This window comes from Culex pipiens, chromosome 2 (assembly GCF_016801865.2).
Source record: "Culex pipiens pallens isolate TS chromosome 2, TS_CPP_V2, whole genome shotgun sequence".
Taxonomy (NCBI): domain Eukaryota; kingdom Metazoa; phylum Arthropoda; class Insecta; order Diptera; family Culicidae; genus Culex; species Culex pipiens.
Window position 1 is genome coordinate 20253755 of NC_068938.1, and position 20121 is coordinate 20273875.

At 34.8% G+C, this 20121-nt stretch overlaps 2 protein-coding genes across 5 annotated transcripts in view; one reads left to right on the top strand and one right to left on the bottom strand.

Annotated features, from left to right (window-relative positions):
* Window positions 1-20121, bottom strand: part of LOC120432444 (GTPase-activating protein CdGAPr) — a 134524-nt gene that overhangs the window by 29419 nt on the left and 84984 nt on the right. The gene's annotated exons all lie outside the window — the stretch shown is intronic.
* LOC120432417 (uncharacterized) lies at window positions 8597-10549 on the top strand. Its single transcript, XM_039597617.1, has one exon. The coding sequence runs from the start codon at window positions 8597-8599 to the stop codon at window positions 10547-10549; it is 1953 nt and encodes a 650-aa protein (XP_039453551.1).

Sequence of the window (20121 nt, forward strand, 5' to 3'; positions counted from 1 at the left end):
GTAGTGGCCACAATCCGGAGTGGCCGGAGGCCCCGGGGATGTTCCGATGGGGGGACATTTGACGAACCATAAGAGTTGGGGCAATATGGGTATCAAACTTTAGGGTTTTTGATACTGGATATGAAATTTGACATTTCGGCAGTAGTGGCCACAATCCGGAGTGGCCGGAGGCCCCGCGGATGTTCCGATGGGGGGACATTTGCCGAACCATAAGAGTTGGGGCAATATGGGTATCAAACTTTAGGGTTTTTGATACTGGACATGAAATTTGACATTTCGGCAGTAGTGGCCACCACCTGGAGTGGCCGGAGGCCCCGGGGATGTTCCGATGGGGGGACATTTGACGAACCATAAGAGTTGGGGCAATATGGGTATCAAACTTTAGGGTTTTTGATACTGGACATGAAATTTGACATTTCGGCAGTAGTGGCCACCACCTGGAGTGGCCGGAGGCCCCGGGGATGTTCCGATGGGGGGACATTTGCCGAACCATAAGAGTTGGGGCAATATGGGTATCAAACTTTAGGGTTTTTGATACTGGATATGAAATTTGACATTTCGGCAGTAGTGGCCACATTCCGGAGTGGCCGGAGGCCCCGGGATGTTCCGATGGGGGGACATTTGCCGAACCATAAGAGTTGGGGCAATATGGGTATCAAACTTTAGGGTTTTTGATACTGGATATGAAATTTGACATTTCGGCAGTAGTGGCCACAATCCGGAGTGGCCGGAGGCCCCGCGGATGTTCCGATGGGGGAACATTTGCCGAACCATAAGAGTTGGGGCAATATGGGTATCAAACTGTAGGGTTTTTGATACTGCACATGAAATTTGACATTTTGGCAGTAGTGGCCACCACCTGGAGTGGCCGGAGGCCCCGGGGATTTTCCGATAGGGGGACATTTGCCGAACCATAAGAGTTGGGGCAATATGGGTATCAAACTTTAGGGTTTTTGATACTGGATATGAAATTTAACATTTCGGCAGTAGTGGCCACAATCCGGAGTGGCCGGAGGCCCCGGGGATGTTCCGATGGGGGGACATTTGCCGAACCATAAGAGTTGGGGCAATATGGGTATCAAACTTTAGGGTTTTTGCCGAACCATAAGAGTTGGGCCAATATGGGTATCAAACTTTAGGGTTTTTGATACTGGATATGAAATTTGACATTTCGGCAGTAGTGGCCACAATCCGGAGTGGCCGGAGGCCCCGCGGATGTTCCGATGGGGGGACATTTGCGGAACCATAAGAGTTGGGGCAATATGGGTATCAAACTTTAAGGTTTTTGATACTGAACATGAAATTTGACATTTCGGCAGTAGTGGCCACAATACGGAGTGGCCGAAGGCCCCGCGGATGTTCCAATGGGGGACATTTGCGGAACCATTAGAGTTGGGGCAATATGGGTATCAAACTTTAGGGTTTTTGATAGTGGACATGAAATTTGATATTTCAGCAGTAGTGGCCACAATCCGGAGTGGCCGGAGGCCCCGGGGATGTTCCGATGGGGGGACATTTGCCGAATCATAAGAGTTGGGGCAATATGGGTATTAAACTTTATGGATTTTGATACTGGACATGAAATTTGAAATTTCGGCAGTAGTGGCCACACTCCGAAGTGGCCGGAGGCCCCGGGGATGTTCCGATGGGGGGACATTTGCCGAACCATAAGAGTTGGGGAAAAATGACTGTTAAACTTCTGAAATCTGTTTCTGGAAATTTAGAATAACTATTTCGTAATCAATTAGAGCCCTGAATAGGGCAGTTCAGCTCCACTTGCAATTTTCATCCCCTTAGTTCGATAGGACGTTGATATTATGTCTTAAAACTTTACAAATCAAACAGCCTGTTTCAGAGCCACGAAATAGACCACAAATGAGTTGTCTAGTGTAATTATAAAGGAATCATGGGGAAATTTGGATCGGACGTTCTAATCGAAAATTTCAACAATCATCTAGCAAAGTTCTTTGTCATACTGGTCATGTGTAACATAACCACCTGCACCTTTTTTTATTCCAAATTTCACAAAAAATCAGTTTTAAAACCAATTTTGAATCTTTAAAAAGCTCTGAAAAGGATAATTTCTTGTTTTTTTTAAATAAAATTATCAGCTTGATTATTTTAGTTTGATAACTGTGCCTATAATTTAAAAAAAATATATTCTTTTCTAGTTTCAATTTTGGTCGTATTTTCAACTAATATTCCCTACACTTTATGTCAAAACAAGTTAGCAGCAAATTTGGTTGTGTCTCACATTATGTTTGCAACTCTTTGTTGCGAAGTAAAAGCAAAAAAAAAAATAAAAAAAAATAAAATAACACTGAAAAAATAAATAAAAAAAAAAGAAAAGAAGAAAATTAAGAAAAATAGCTGATAGCCAAAAGATAATGATTTAAGGTTGTGGATCAAGCCCGAAACAATAAAAAATATAATTAAAACTAAACAAAAAAAAAGCAGGAAAGTTTTTTTTCATACGGAAAATATTGCTCAAATAACCTTCTGTTCACGAGAAAAAAAAATAGTAGTATTGAGTGAAATGGCCTTCATTTTTAAATATTTCTTGGCAAATATTTGAAACTTATTTAAAAGATCAAGTCATTAATTTTTCAAGGACTAAGAACTATAATTTAAAATAGTTGGCTGATTTAACTTATCACATAATTTGAAGTTGAAAGGACTGTACTGCCCCTGTTCGCATAAATGTCCTATATGTATTTTTGAAATCTTTGAATTAATGTTGCAGTAAGGTTTAAAATGTGCTCTTTTAGAAAAACTGAAAAAAATCAGTAATTTGGCTAGAAATAGGGACTAAATTCAGTTTTTCGTGAAAATTGTGCATGTAGCCTATGTGCTGTAAACTTCCACTGCGTTTTTCTCAGCTTGCTGTTTTTTGCATATGGTACATTTATGTGAGCTTTTCTTCTTCAAATATTTTATTTTCAATTCTTAAATTCATTTTATTAGTAAAAAATCAATTCACAATTTAGTTTTTCTCATAACCTAATAGAGTATTGCAGTTCCTTTCAACAATGACTTATTCTTAAATTAATATTAATGTAATTAAGTATTCAAACATTGGATTTGGCACCTTCGATACTTGCTAAGGAAAAGGTTACAAGTAGAAGACTTAAATTAAAATATTTAAGGGTGCACAGCAACCAAGGAAGTTGTTGTCTTCTTATTCCAAAATTGTCAAACTTACGGACTCAATCCTGCAAGAATCTGATTGTAAAAACAGTCAAACTTTGTTGTAAATAACTACGAAGACAGTAATTTAGGGGATGAATAAAAAAATATATCGATAGTTCCCGTAGTTTTGAAGATACTAAAATGTCTGTAACAGAATTCTGGGTGCAAAAGCTATGGTTGATGTGTACCGTTAACCGCAAAAAAGATTTTTTTTTACTTTTCTTACCTAAAAGAATCTTTGATTTTAAAACGGAGCACTATATCAACAAAAATATTTAAGTAATTTTCGTTTCTAATAGTAATTTTCGATTCAGTACCAATCTAAAAATAATTTAAATCATATGTTTTAATAAAAATGTGGCTCTACAGTACCAAATTTTACACCATCCAAAAATCTAGCCCTAAAATTTCGAGTATAAATACGTATTTTGCGAATTCGAAAATGTTAATAAAACAGTATTTTTTCCGTCCCTGTATTAACATATTTTTTTTCTGGTTTTTCAACTAACCCTTTTTTCATAATTTTTATGCTTTATTTTAGACATTTTTATCGGTGCTTTATTTTGTATAATTTTATATTATTTTATGATTTTAATGAGTTTTATGCATTGTTTTTGAATTCTTGAAATTTTAATTGATTGATATATCAGTAGTTTTAAGATTTTTTTTTGCTGTGAAAGATTACCACCGTTCAAAAGAACGTCAGAGCACCTTGACTTTATTTAACCCACAGAACTTATAACTCAGGTAGCTTAAGCAAACTGTGCATAAGGGACCCCAACCATTATCGAGCATTTATGAATCGAAAGAGAACAAAAACTGCGCTAGAACGCGACTTACGTATAGCGTAAATCAATCAATAAAGAACTGTGACTGACTCCACAGTCAGTGAATGCGACAAATCATCGGAGGCAGTCGTCGTCGAAGTTCTCCCGAGGTCAACTAGTTTATGTTGATTTATGACTCTATTTGGCGCCGGGTGATGTATTGTAGTAGGTTTTTTTTTTCATACAGTCAAACGTATATCTAAGCAAGATCGATCGCTGCGCAGATGGATAGAGTCGTTTCGATTGATTGATTGGGAATATGTGTGAGCTCGATTTTTTTGCTAGAAGGGGTTCATTTCTAACGGTATACTAAGCTAATGTTGATGACAACTCCTTGTCTCTTCCGAAAGCAAACTTAATAAAATAACAAAATAAAACTTTCCATAAACATTCCCAGCATCATTAGGCAGAGCACATTTTCCGATAACTTTCCACCGGAAATGATTATGACTCAGGGGCAGAGAGAAGAAAAACCAACGATGCATCGAAACAAAAAAGAAAAAGGATGTTTACCATCCGGGGCCGGGGGGTAACATCATCCGGGAATGCTAGTTCAATGTTGAACTTTTCTTGTCTTTCTCCAACAACTATTTCCAAACCAAGGATTCGAACTAGCACCAGCAGCAATCAACTCTCTCGTGACATAAATAACCCACAAAACGATCCAGGAAAAAAAGCCAGCCAAGCTGAGCTGCAATTGCATTCGATATAATATGTGTTATGGACCCGTTCGTTCGACTTTTACCCCGAGTTTTATAAGGTCTCCCCTAACTCCCCAGCTCCTGGATTGGGCAGGTCTGGGCTTGTACGAAGAAGAAAGTTCCTGCTCCCTGGAATTCGAGGTCCGAGAAACGATTTGAATGAACTCACGTCTCGAACTTTTTATTTCATCGTCTTCGTCGGAGTAAAAATATACTATGTTGTGGAGAGGGAATGCCACAGATAAGTGGATGTTCTTGGTGATCGGAGGATCATTTAAGATTTATTTTTTTATTCAATATTGTAGTAAAAAAAAAATTTACATGTTTTGGCTCCTTTTTCAAAATTTCAAATAAAAAGCGCACAAATATTGCTGAAATTTAAAATTTTCATTGAAATCTATAGTTTTTTTGAATACCTATCAGCTATTGTCCGTCAATTGTTTATAGGACTGTTTCAAAAAAATTCCAGAAGTAATTTTTTTAAATCGATAGTAAAATACTTGAAATACAATGTATAACATTATTTTTCATGCTTTTTTTTCTAATAAAATGAAAGCTTTTTATTTATTTTTTTACCAAATTTTAAGGAAAAACTATTTTTTAAAAGGTTCATGATATTTTTCAAATTTGTGAAAGTAGCATAACCACAGAGTAACCCAGAGAGAACATTCCGAAGAAAAGTCATTAAATTTTTTGACTCCATAAGGTTTTTGACTATTTTCAAGTTTAAAATCATTAAAAAAGAATAAAAACGATTAAATATGAATTTTTATTTAGTGAATTTAATAATTTAGTTATTTACACTTGAATTCTTTCTTAATACGGGAATTAAAAACATCAGAGCTGACATAAAACTAATAAAAAACAACGTTTTGAATGAGTTTCGATGATTTGTGGTAAAACACTTTCGAATATTTTTTTATCACCAATTTTTTTTCAATAATAACAGTTATGAAGCTGTCTTAAATTTTAAAATGTCTAAAATATCTCTAGGAAAATATAAAAGCTTTGCGTCTTTTTTCGATCCATAAGGTTTTTGTAATACATATTTGTTTGTTGCCCACGAATTTTTTTGTTTGAATTGAATCATTTTGAAGGAATAGAGAGATAAAAAATTTGAATTATTTATTGTATAAACTACAACAAAAAAAATATTCTCCTGAACAAAAAAAAAAACATGAGCAAAAATTAACTAGTATTTAAAGGCTTTGAATCGCAGATTGAAAACAATTAAACATATTTTTTTTAAAGTTTGTTTTTTTTTTTGTTGACATAAAATGTGTTTTTTTCTTTTTCTGTAAATAGCCGTTTTTTTTGTTTTAAACATTTCAACAATCTTACCTTTATAAATAAATGTTGTTTAAAATAAACTGTATTTATCAATTTATTAAGAGATAAAACAAAAAAGCACAGTAAAAAATCATCATTAACTTAAATCTGACATGACATGATAATATTACATGTTGTAAAATTTTGTGTCAGAGAAATATGTACTAAAATTGATTTGTTTTAAAAAAAAATTACAAAAAAAATATTTCCAAAGAGCACAAACTTGCTAAATATGATTACAAAAGCAAGAAAATGAATTTCAAACGGAAAAAAAATGCCTCCTAATTTTTCGGGCCTATTTCAAAGGGGGCGACATAAACTTTGAAAAATATTTGCAACGGCCTAAAACAACATTAAAAAAAAAGAAGTAAAACTTTCTAAAATATAAAAAGGTGCAGGTGGTTATGTTCTACATGACCTATATGACAAAGAACTTTGTACAAAACTCTAAAAAGAAAATCCATTTTTATTTATATTTTTTAATTCTTTGCCAATTTATTTAATCATTAATAATTAATTCAAATTTAATGTTTTCAATAATTGGCACCTCTGTGGAAATAAATTGCCAAAAAACGAAAATATTGCCAAAACAAGTATGGTTCGGAAATCCTGTCAAAATGGCCATTTTCATTACCAGTATCAAAAACCATGAATTTTGATACCCATATTGCCCCAAGCCGTAGAACCTTTTTTTAGAACAAATAGAAAAAAAATGGAAAAAATACAAAAAAGTCCGATTTTAATCTTTTTAAAAGCTTAGGATAAAGATTCTAGCCAAAGTTAACAAAAATGATTTGAATGAAAATTTCGGCCTTTCTGCCGATTAAAGAACAAAATCGATTATTTCTCATGATTCCCTGCATCAATCTTAATGAAACTGGTTGCAAAAGACGAGAATTTTTTTTTAATGAACATCAATTTTAGGGCGCGCGAAAATTTGTGAACTTTTTCTTTAAAAAACATGTTTTGGAACACGAAAAAATGAGTTTCCCGATACATATCAATGAAAAAAAAAAAACAGTTATATAGTTAATAACAAGTGTGTTAACGTATACTCAATAATTTTTATTGATTTTTAACAGACTTTCTTGCCAAATAGTTCGAATTACTATCTTTTACTAAATTTACAATTTTCTCATAGTAAAATCAAACAAATATTGGAAAGTTATACACCAAATTGTTGGAAATATTTTTTCTCATCCGAATCCGGCATAAGTTTTATAAAAATGTTGATTATGAAGGAAAAAACACATTTTTTTTCAAAAAAATAGAGGTTTACGCTATTTGTTCATAGGTGGCGACATATGTCTTTTAGCTTTGCTGCAAATTCTCTATCTTTAAAAAAAGATAGGTGAAATAATAACGAAAAAAAAAAAAATTAAATACTTGTATGGTAGAATAAATAGGTAAAGATCACACCAAATACAATATCTCCAGATTATACTTCATTTCGACCAAAAATTTCAGGCTTCAGGAAAAAAGGTTTAATTAATTTAAAATAAGGTTTAAAAATCGTTTTATATCTTGTTTTTTTTTATAGTTTTTATTTGCTTTTTTAAGATAATATTAACAAGAAATACACCTGAACCTATTGAAACTAAAATTTCAAACCGTTTGTCTGTGACACCAAACATGAACCAGAAGAATTCACAGGTTTAGGGTGGTGCACTCGGACGAGCGAGCAAGCGCGCTGGATGCAGAAAAAAGCGCAATAAAACTAGTGCAAATATTTCCTCGTTCGAAATGTTTTATTTATATTCGGTGAAGTTATGCTCTAGTTGGGTTTGGGGTGGCTGCTGTTCCATTGATGCTCTTCGAGTTCGGATTTTACTCTAGCATCAGACATAAATTGTTGTTAGTTCTGGTACTCACTGTGTTTATAATCCGACATTGTCTTTGTTTTGTGTTGCTGCTTTTCCGTTCCGTAATTTATCGGGGCCAACAGCAGTGACTTGGTTGGTAGTCCAAATGTGCTTGTTGGACGAGTTTGAAATGATGCGCACCTTCTGTGCGAAAACTTTTATTTGTTTTTATCTCATATTTAAATTTTCCGTGTACCTTGCGTCAAACGAAATAAAGAAACAGAGTTTAGCGTGTAACAGAAAAGGCAAGACGCGCGCGTTTTTACTCGATCCGTTCGCGGAAAGAAAAACTCCGAAAAATCGAGAAAAAATACAGTCCACTCGAAGTAAAACGGGAAACATTGTGGTCCTACACGAGCCGGATGCTGGAGTAGTGTTCCGGGAGTGATTTTGACGGATTTTCGACGGAAAATCCGATTGCGATCACGGTCGACGTGTCCGTGTATGCGCGTGTGTGTGATGTCGAGGGCGTAGCACCCACGCTGTGAAAAGTGCGCGATCCGACAGCCAGTGCTGGTGGAAGACCGGGAAGTGCTCCGGAAGATCGGAAAAAAATTCCGAAAGACTGGACAAGGGGTCCGGAAGTGACGGAGAAATCCGATCCGATCGCGCGGCCGACGTGCCCGCGTGTGAGTGTGTTTGAGGAGCGTCGAGGCGTAGCCTCACCTAGCGACGGGCATGACGGATGATGTTGAGAACGCCTAAAGGTGATAAGAAGACGCCGAAGAAGAAGACCCGCGGAAAAAGCGAAGAGAAAAGTGACGCTCAAAAGAGCGAGAAGCAAGTGAAAGTGGTTCCGGTTACGCCGATCAGCAAGCAGCTTGAGGAACAGCGGCGGAAGGAGAAAGCTCGGAAGATGGAGGAGCAGCTGAAGGTGCTGATACGGCAGCGGGACGCGGTGGCGGAAAAGCTGGACCGAGTGAAAGTAGTTATCAAGTCGAGCACCGAGCAACCGAACCAGAACTTGAAGAACCTGCACTTCCTGAAGTTGCAGTTGAAGACGGTCGAGGCCTGCTACGGTGAGTTCAATGCGTTCCAGAACCAGATCTACGGATTGGCACTCACTCCGGAGCAGGAGAAGCAGCATCGGGCGTGCTACTTAAAATTCGAGACGCTGCACAACATTTTGACGATTCAGCTAAACGAGTTGATCGAACGGCTATCGAAGCCGAGCGTCGCGCTCGTCCCGGCCGCCCCCGCGTGTGCAGTTGTGCCGCAGTACCTGCCGCCGCTCAGTGTGCCCTTGCCGAAGTTCGACGGCACTTACGAGAACTGGTTTTCGTTCAAGTGCATGTTCAGGAGCGTGATGGACCGGTACCAGGGTGAGGCTCCATCGATGAAGCTGTACCATCTACGGAACTCGTTGGTCGGCAGGGCGGAAGGCGTGATCGACCAAGACATCATCAACAACAACGATTACGAGGCAGCATGGGCTCTCTTGGTGGAGACCTATGAGGACAAGCGAGTGATAATTGACAAGCATATCCAAGCTTTGTTCAGTCTGCCAAAGATCACTCATGATAAGGCCGATGAATTCCGGAAGCTGATAGACACGTGCGTCAAGCACATCGGAGCGTTGAAACATCTGCAGCTTCCTGTCAACGGGTTGAGCGAGCAGATGCTGGTAAACTTGCTTGCGGCTCGGATGGACAGAGAAACACGAAAGGCGTGGGAATCTGAACAGACAGCGGGCGAACTACCAACGTACGAGGCAACTATGGAGTTCCTGAAGAAGAGTTGCAGAGTTCTGGAGCAGTTGGAGTTGACAAGTGTGTCGGCGAACACTGCCAAGCCGCACAGATCGGTAGCACTGCTGATAGCTGGCGCGAAGAAGTGTTCCACGTGTAACCGGCAACATGACTTGAAAGGGTGCGACCAGTTCAAGACAAAATCCGTGAACGAGAAGTACAGCCACTTGAGGAAATGTGGGTTGTGCTTCAACTGTTTGAAGAAGGGACATCGCGTGGCAGTCTGTACTTCGACAAACACCTGCATGATCTGTGGCAAGCGGCATCACACCATGCTGCACACTGATGGAGTGAAGAAGCAGATGGACGCTTCGATGTCAATGGCGCCAGCTTCGCCGAAGGCAAACGACGAACATCGCGCTCGACCTGCCAGGAAACAGACCCTTCTTTCGACCGCCGTGGTACTTGTCGACGGTGGAAGCGGTGGCCCGCACTTGTGTCGGGCGCTCATAGACTCGGGATCGCAGAACCACTTCGTTACGGAACGGTTTGCCGACAAACTGGCGATCAAGAAGATGCACGCCGACTACCAGGTCAGTGGTTTGCATGACAGCAAGACGAGGACCAGCAGCCTGGTTCGAGCGATGGTCAGGTCTCGCGTTGGCGATTTCTCGACCGAGCTGGAGCTGTTAGTCACTCCGAGTATAATTGATGAACTGCCGCCGGAATCGATCGACATCACAAGCTGGAACATACCGCCGAACATCAAGCTGGCCGACCCGGGGTTCAATTCGGCAGGCCAAATCGATATGCTGCTGGGAGCAGAATTGTTTTGGAACCTGATAAAGTCAGGTAGAATCACGCTGGCGGAGAACCTGCCCTCGCTCAGGGAAACTGAGTTGGGATGGGTGGTCGGTGGTGCTTTGAAGCATGCGGCAGAGGAGCGGAATTGAACTACTGGAGCAAGGAAGGTTTGAAATGCCTCCATTTCAACGTGGGGAGGATGTTGGACGAGTTTGAAATGATGCGCACCTTCTGTGCGAAAACTTTTATTTGTTTTTATCTCATATTTAAATTTTCCGTGTACCTTGCGTCAAACGAAATAAAGAAACAGAGTTTAGCGTGTAACAGAAAAGGCAAGACGCGCGCGTTTTTACTCGATCCGTTCGCGGAAAGAAAAACTCCGAAAAATCGAGAAAAAATACAGTCCACTCGAAGTAAAACGGGAAACAGTGCTGTTGCTCATGATTTCCAGATATGCAGACTGATCTAATTCTCGCTTGAACGGAGCACACGCGATTTGCTTAATTGTTCAAGACCAATTTCGTGTGGGAAGGACCTTGGCAAAGAACCAAACTACCAAATCTGGCCATTTTCGGCTGGATCGAGCGTCGAAATCCATAAAAGATTGCACATTTACGACCAGCTCAACAGCTGATCCACACGGCTGTAATTATGATAATTATTTGGGTCTCGTGGTCGTCGTCGTTGAAAACGTCGAACCGGGGGTGGCCAGGTCGGCTGTTTTATGGATCCTGTCCCCTCCTGAAGAGCAACGCGCGAGTTGAGGCCATCAGGCCAAAACATTACGTCCACAACGCACTACTGTACGCAGCAAATGGTACGCAATGGAAGTAAAGTGCCGGTGGTGTGCGTTTGCGAGGTTCACTCACAGACAATTGGACAACGGAGGGGGGTTTGTGCGGAAATGGTCGTCGCGGTACACGCATGTAATTATCACATCACCAGCACACAGTGCATAATTACTCATTATGACGGACAGGTAGACAGCCATTTTTTCGATGAGTGAGGGTGCCATTTCCAGCGAATAGAAATAAAATTTGGTTAAAAAAATAATAATAGAAGGGTTGCCAAGCAGATTGCAGTCGTTTCATTGTTTGTTTACAAAATTCATTCTTTTCAGGATTTTAGCAATTGATAAGTTAATGTTAAAAGTCAAGCGTATCAGCTTTCGAAATCAACTTTTTCTGATCATAGTCATTCCAACTCAATTGTACGGAAAATGGACAATTTTTTTTAAGTTTTGAGTTTTGAGCTTTGAGTTTTTAGTTTTTGGTAGGGGAACTATACCCTTCTTCAGCCTATTTCTATTATCGGCCTATCAGCACTTTGATCATGAATTACAGCTTTCATAAAGTGTTTTTGACTGTTCCAAAGTAATAAATAGCTCAAACAAAAGTGAGCAAGCAACTCTCCATCGTTGATACATCTGAAAATGTTGATTTAATAGCGGAAAACGTCAAAAGTGATGAGAATTGGTCGAACGGCTTAGAGTGATTAAAATGGGCATATTTCCCCTAATTTTGGTAATTTTGGTCATTTTGATCGTTGTGGTCATATTGGTCATTTAAGTAATTTTAGTCAATTTGGTTATTTTGGTCATTTTGGTCATTTTGGTCATTTTGGTCATTTTAGTCATTTTGGTCATTTTGGTCATATTGGTCTATTTAATAATTTTAGTCAATTTGGCAATTTTGTTCATTTTGATCATTTTGGTAATTTTGGTCATATTGGTCATTTTAATCATTTTAGTCAATTTGGTAATTATGTTCATTTTGGTTATTTTGTTCATTTTGGTCATTTTGATCATTTTGGTCATTTTAGTCATTTTGGTCGTTTGGTCAAATTGGTCATTTTGGTCATTTTGGTCATTTTGATTATTATGGTAATTTTAGTCATTTTGGTCATTTTGGTCATTTTAGTCATATTGGTCATAATGGTAATTTTGGACATATTGGTCATTTTGTTCATTTTGTTCATTTTGGTCATTTTGGTCATTTCGGTCATTTTGGTCATTTTGGTCATTTCGGTCATTTTGGTCATTTTGGTTATTTTGGTCATTTTGGTCATTTTGATCATTTTGGTCATTTTGGTCATTTTGGTCATTTTGGTCATTTTGGTCATTTTGGTCATTTGGGTCATTTTGGTCATTTGGGTCATTTTGGTCATTTTGGTCATTTTGGTCATTTTGGTCATTTTGGACATTTTGGTCATTTTGGTCATTTTGGTCATTTTGGTCATTTTGGTATTTTGGTATTTTGGTCATTTTGGTCATTTTGGTAATTTTTGTTATTTTGGTTATTTTGGTAATTTTGGTAATTTTGGTAATTTTGGCCATTTTGGTCATTTTGGTCATTTTGGTCATTTTGGTCATTTTGCTCATTTTGGAAATTTTGGACATTTTGTTCATTTTGGTCATTTTGGCCATTTTGGTCATTTTGGCCATTTTGGTCATTTCGGTCATTTTGGTCATTTTGGTCATTTTGGTCATTTTGGCCATTTTGGTCATTTTGGTCATTTTGGTCATTTTGGCCATTTTGGCCATTTTGGTCATTTTGGTCATTTTGGTCATTTTGGTCATTTTGGTCATTTTGGTCATTTTGGTCATTTTGGTCATTTTGGTCATTTTGGTCATTTTGGTCATTTTGGTCATTTTGGTCATTTTGGTCATTTTGGTCATTTGGGTCATTTTGGTCATTTTGGTCATTTTGTTCATTTTGGTCATTTTGTTCATTTTGTTCATTTTGTTCATTTCGGTCATTTTGGTAATTTTGGTAATTTTGGTGATTTTGGTATTTTTTGTGATTTTGGTCATTTTGGTCATTTTGGTAATTTTGGTAATTTTGGTAATTTTGGTAATTTTGGTAATTTTAGTAATTTTGGTAATTTTGGTAATTTTGGTAATTTTGGTAATTTTGATAATATTGGTAATTTTGGTAATTTTGGTCATTTTAGTCATTTTGGTCATATTGGTCTATTTAATCATTTTAGTCAATTTGGCAATTTTGTTCATTTTGATCATTTTGGTAATTTTGGTCATATTGGTCATTTTAATCATTTTAGTCAATTTGGTAATTATGTTCATTTTGGTTATTTTGTTCATTTTGGTCATTTTGATCATTCTGGTCATTTTAGTCATTTTGGTCATTTTGGTCATATTGGTCATTTTGGTCATTTTGGTCATTTTGATTATTATGGTAATTTTAGTCATTTTGGTCATTTTGGTCATTTTGGTCATTTTAGTCATATTGGTCATATTGGTAATTTTGGACATATTGGTCATTTTGTTCATTTTGTTCATTTTGGTCATTTTGGTCATTTTGGTCATTTTGGTCATTTCGGTCATTTTAGTCAGTTTGGTCATATTGGTCATTTTGGCCATTTTGATCATTCTGGTCATTTAGGTCATTTCGGTCATTTTGGTCATTTTGGTCATTTTGGCCATTTAGGTCATTTTGGTCATTTTGATCAGTTTGGTAATTTTGGTCATTTTGGTCATTTTGGTCATTTGGGTCATTTTGGTCATTTTGGTCATTTTGGTCATTTTGGTCATTTTGGACATTTTGGTCATTTTGGTCATTTTGGTATTTTGGTATTTTGGTCATTTTGGTCATTTTGGTCATTTTGGTAATTTTGGTTTTTTGGTTATTTTGGTAATTTTGGCCATTTTGGTCATTTTGGTCATTTTGGTCATTTTGGAAATTTTGGACATTTTGTTCATTTTGGTCATTTTGGCCATTTTGGACATTTTGTTCATTTTGTTCATTTTGGTCATTTTGGCCATTTTGGTCATTTCGGTCATTTTGGTCATTTTGGTCATTTTGGTCATTTTGGTCATTTTGGTCATTTTGGTCATTTTGGTCATTTTGGTCATTTTGGTCATTTTGGTCTTTTTGGTAATTTTGGTCAATTTGGTCATTTTGGTCATTTTGGTTATTTTGGTTATTTTGGTTATTTTGGTCAATTTGGTCATTTTGGTCATTTTGGTTATTTTGGTTATTTTGGTCATTTTGGTCATTTTGGTCATTTTGGTCATTTTGGTCATTTTGGTCATTTTGTTCATTTTGGTCATTTTGGTCATTTTGTTCATTTTGTTCATTTTGTTCATTTTGTTCATTTTGTTCATTTTGGTCATTTTGGTCATTTTGGTCATTTTGGTCATTTTGGTCATTTTGGTCATTTTGGTCATTTTGGTCATTTTGGCCATTTTTGTCATTTTGGTCATTTTGGTCATTTTGGTCATTTTGGCCATTTTGGTCATTTTGGTCATTTTGGTCATTTTGGTAATTTTAGTCATTTTGGTCATTTTGGTCATTTTGGTCATTTTGGTCATTTTGGTCATTTTGGCCATTTTGGTCATTTTGGTCATTTTGGTCATTTTGGTCATTTTGGTCATTTTGTTCATTTTGTTCATTTTGTTCATTTTGGTCATTTTGGTCATTTTGTTCATTTTGTTCATTTTGTTCATTTTGGTCATTTTGGTCATTTTGGTAATTTTGGTAATTTTGGTAATTTTGGTGATTTTGGTAATTTTTGTGATTTTGGTAATTTTGGTAATTTTGGTAATTTTGGTAATTTTGGTAATTTTGGTCATTTTGATCATTTTGGTCATTTTTGTCATTTTGGTCATTTTGGTCATTTTGGTCATTTTGGTAATTTTGGTAATTTTGGTCATTTTGGTCATTTTGGTCATTTTGGTCATTTTGGTCATTTTGGTCATTTTGGTCATTTTGTTCATTTCGGTCATTTTGGTAATTTTGGTAATTTTGGTAATTTTGGTGATTTTGGTATTTTTTGTGATTTTGGTCATTTTGGTCATTTTGGTAATTTTGGTAATTTTGGTAATTTTGGTAATTTTGGTAATTTTAGTAATTTTGGTAATTTTGGTAATTTTGGTAATTTTGGTAATTTTGATAATATTGGTAATTTTGGTAATTTTGGTCATTTTAGTCATTTTGGTCATATTGGTCTATTTAATCATTTTAGTCAATTTGGCAATTTTGTTCATTTTGATCATTTTGGTAATTTTGGTCATATTGGTCATTTTAATCATTTTAGTCAATTTGGTAATTATGTTCATTTTGGTTATTTTGTTCATTTTGGTCATTTTGATCATTCTGGTCATTTTAGTCATTTTGGTCATTTTGGTCATATTGGTCATTTTGGTCATTTTGGTCATTTTGATTATTATGGTAATTTTAGTCATTTTGGTCATTTTGGTCATTTTGGTCATTTTAGTCATATTGGTCATATTGGTAATTTTGGACATATTGGACATTTTGGTCATTTTGTTCATTTTGTTCATTTTGGTCATTTTGGTCATTTTGGTCATTTTGGTCATTTCGGTCATTTTAGTCATTTTGGTCATTTTGGCCATTTTGATCATTCTGGTCATTTAGGTCATTTCGGTCATTTTGGTCATTTTGGTCATTTTGGCCATTTAGGTAATTTTGGTCATTTTGATCAGTTTGGTTATTTTGGTCATTTCGGTCATTTTGGTCATTTTGGTCATTTTGGCCATTTAGGTCATTTTGGTCATTTTGGTCATTTTGGTCATTTTGGACATTTTGGTCATTTTGGTCATTTTGGTATTTTGGTATTTTGGTCATTTTGGTCATTTTGGTCATTTTGGTAATTTTGGTTATTTTGTTCATTTTGTTCATTTTGGTCATTTTGGTCATTTTGGTCATTTTGGTCATTTCGGTCATTTTAGTCAGTTTGGTCATATTGGTCATTTTGGCCATTTTGATCATTCTGGTCATTTAGGTCATTTCGGTCATTTTGGTCATTTTGGTCATTTTGGCCATTTTGGTCATTTCGGTCATTTTGGTCATTTTGGTCATTTTGGTCATTTTGGTCATTTTGGTCATTTTGGTCATTTTGGTCATTTTGGTCATTTTGGTCATTTTGGTCATTTTGGTCTTTTTGGTAATTTTGGTCAATTTGGTCATTTTGGTCATTTTGGTTATTTTGGTTATTTTGGTTATTTTGGTCAATTTGGTCAATTTGGTCATTTTGGTCATTTTGGTTATTTTGGTTATTTTGGTCATTTTGGTCATTTGGGTCATTTTGGTCATTTTGGTCATTTTGGTCATTTTGGTCATTTTGTTCATTTTGGTCATTTTGGTCATTTTGTTCATTTTGTTCATTTTGTTCATTTTGGTCATTTTGGTCATTTTCGTCATTTTGGTCATTTTGGTAATTTTGGTCATTTTGGTCATTTTGGTCATTTTGGTCATTTTGGCCATTTTTGTCATTTTGGTCATTTTGGTCATTTTGGTCATTTTGGCCATTTTGGTCATTTTGGTCATTTTGGTTATTTTGGTAATTTTAGTCATTTTGGTCATTTTGGTCATTTTGGTCATTTTGGTCATTTTGGACATTTTGGACATTTTGTTCATTTTGGTCATTTTGGTCATTTTGGCCATTTTGGTCATTTCGGTCATTTTGGTCATTTTGGTCATTTTGGTCATTTTGTTCATTTTGTTCATTTTGTTCATTTTGTTCATTTTGTTCATTTTGGTCATTTTGGTCATTTTGGTAATTTTGGTAATTTTGGTAATTTTGGTAATTTTGGTGATTTTGGTAATTTTTGTGATTTTGGTAATTTTGGTAATTTTGGTAATTTTGGTAATTTTGGTCATTTTGATCATTTTGGTCATTTTTGTCATTTTGGTCATTTTGGTCATTTTGGTCATTTTGGTAATTTTGGTAATTTTGGTCATTTTGGTCATTTTGGTCATTTTGGTCATTTTGGTCATTTTGGTCATTTTGGTCATTTTGGTCATTTTGTTCATTTTGGTCATTTTGGTCATTTTGGTCATTTTGTTCATTTTGGTCATTTTGGTCATTTTGTTCATTTTGTTCATTTTGTTCATTTTGGTCATTTTGGTAATTTTGGTAATTTTGGTAATTTTGGTAATTTTGGTAATTTTGGTAATTTTGGTAATTTTGGTGATTTTGGTAATTTTTGTGATTTTAGTAATTTTGGTAATTTTGGTAATTTTGGTAATTTTGGTAATTTTGGTAATTTTGGTCATTTTGATCATTTTGGTCATTTTGGTCATTTTGGTCATTTTGGTCATTTTGGTAATTTTGGTAATTTTGGTAATTTTGGTCATTTTGGTAATTTTGGTAATTTTGGTAATTTTGGTAATTTTGGTAATTTTGGTAATTTTGGTAATTTTGGTAATTTTGGTGATTTTGGTAATTTTTGTGATTTTGGTAATTTTGGTAATTTTGGTAATTTTGGTAATTTTGGTAATTTTGGTAATTTTGGTAATTTTGGTAATTTTGGTAATTTTGGTAATTTTGGTAATTTTGGTAATTTTGGTAATTTTGGTAATTTTGGTCATTTTGATCATTTTGGTCATTTTGTTCATTTTGTTCATTTTGTTCATTTTGGTCATTTTGGTCATTTTGGTCATTTTGGTAATTTTGGTAATTTTGGTCATTTTGGTCATTTTGGTCATTTTGGTCATTTTGGTCATTTTGGTCATTTTGGTCATTTTGGTCATTTTGTTCATTTTGGTCATTTTGGTCATTTTGGTCATTTTGTTCATTTTGGTCATTTTGGTCATTTTGTTCATTTTGTTCATTTTGTTCATTTTGGTCATTTTGGTAATTTTGGTAATTTTGGTAATTTTGGTAATTTTGGTAATTTTGGTAATTTTGGTAATTTTGGTGATTTTGGTAATTTTTGTGATTTTAGTAATTTTGGTAATTTTGGTAATTTTGGTAATTTTGGTAATTTTGGTAATTTTGGTAATTTTGGTCATTTTGATCATTTTGGTCATTTTGGTCATTTTGGTCATTTTGGTCATTTTGGTAATTTTGGTAATTTTGGTAATTTTGGTCATTTTGGTAATTTTGGTAATTTTGGTAATTTTGGTAATTTTGGTAATATTGGTAATTTTGGTAATTTTGGTGATTTTGGTAATTTTTGTGATTTTGGTAATTTTGGTAATTTTGGTAATTTTGGTAATTTTGGTAATTTTGGTAATTTTGGTAATTTTGGTAATTTTGGTAATTTTGGTAATTTTGGTAATTTTGGTCATTTTGATCATTTTGGTCATTTTGTTCATTTTGTTCATTTTGTTCATTTTGGTCATTTTGGTCATTTTGGTCATTTTGGTAATTTTGGTAATTTTGGTCATTTTGGTCATTTTGGTCATTTTGGTCATTTTGGTCATTTTGGTCATTTTGGTCATTTTGGTCATTTTGGTCATTTTGGTCATTTTGGTCATTTTGGTCATTTTGTTCATTTTGGTCATTTTGGTCATTTTGGTCATTTTGGTCATTTTGGTCATTTTGGTCATTTTGGTAATTTTGGTAATTTTGGTAATTTTGGTAATTTTGGTAATTTTGGTAATTTTGGTAATTTTGGTCATTTTGGTCATTTTGGTCATTTTGGTCATTTTGGTAATTTTGGTAATTTTGGTAATTTTGGTCATTTTGGTAATTTTGGTAATTTTGGTAATTTTGGTAATTTTGGTAATTTTGGTAATTTTGGTAATTTTGGTAATTTTGGTAATTTTGGTAATTTTGGTCATTTTGATCATTTTGGTCATTTTGGTCATTTTGGTCATTTTGTTCATTTTGGTCATTTTGGTCATTTTGGTCATTTTGGTAATTTTGGTAATTTTGGTCATTTTGGTCATTTTGGTCATTTTGGTCATTTTGGTCATTTTGGTCATTTTGGTCATTTTGGTCATTTTGGTCATTTTGGTCATTTTGGTCATTTTGGTCATTTTGTTCATTTTGGTCATTTTGGTCATTTTGTTCATTTTGTTCATTTTGTTCATTTTGGTCATTTTGGTAATTTTGGTAATTTTGGTAATTTTGGTAATTTTGGTAATTTTGGTAATTTTGGTAATTTTGGTCATTTTGGTCATTTTGGTCATTTTGGTCATTTTGGTAATTTTGGTAATTTTGGTAATTTTGGTCATTTTGGTAATTTTGGTAATTTTGGTAATTTTGGTAATTTTGGTAATATTGGTAATTTTGGTAATTTTGGTAATTTTGGTAATTTTGGTAATTTTGGTAATTTTGGTAATTTTGGTAATTTTGGTAATTTTGGTAATTTTGGTAATTTTGGTAATTTTGGTAATTTTGGTAATTTTGGTAATTTTGGTAATTTTGGTAATTTTGGTAATTTTGGTCATTTTGGTCATTTTGTTCATTTTGGTCATTTTGTTCATTTTGTTCATTTTGTTCATTTTGGTCATTTTGGTCATTTTGGTCATTTTGGTAATTTTGGTAATTTTGGTCATTTTGGTCATTTTGGTCATTTTGGTCATTTTGGTCATTTTGGTCATTTTGGTCATTTTGGTCATTTTGTTCATTTTGGTCATTTTGGTCATTTTGGTCATTTTGTTCATTTTGGTCATTTTGGTCATTTTGTTCATTTTGTTCATTTTGTTCATTTTGGTCATTTTGGTAATTTTGGTAATTTTGGTAATTTTGGTAATTTTGGTAATTTTGGTAATTTTGGTAATTTTGGTGATTTTGGTAATTTTTGTGATTTTAGTAATTTTGGTAATTTTGGTAATTTTGGTAATTTTGGTAATTTTGGTAATTTTGGTAATTTTGGTCATTTTGATCATTTTGGTCATTTTGGTCATTTTGGTCATTTTGGTCATTTTGGTAATTTTGGTAATTTTGGTAATTTTGGTCATTTTGGTAATTTTGGTAATTTTGGTAATTTTGGTAATTTTGGTAATTT

Coding starts and splice junctions, on each gene's coding strand:
- LOC120432417 (XM_039597617.1), top strand. CDS start 8,597: ATGTTGAGAACGCCTAAAGGTGATAAGAAGACGCCGAAGAAGAAGACC.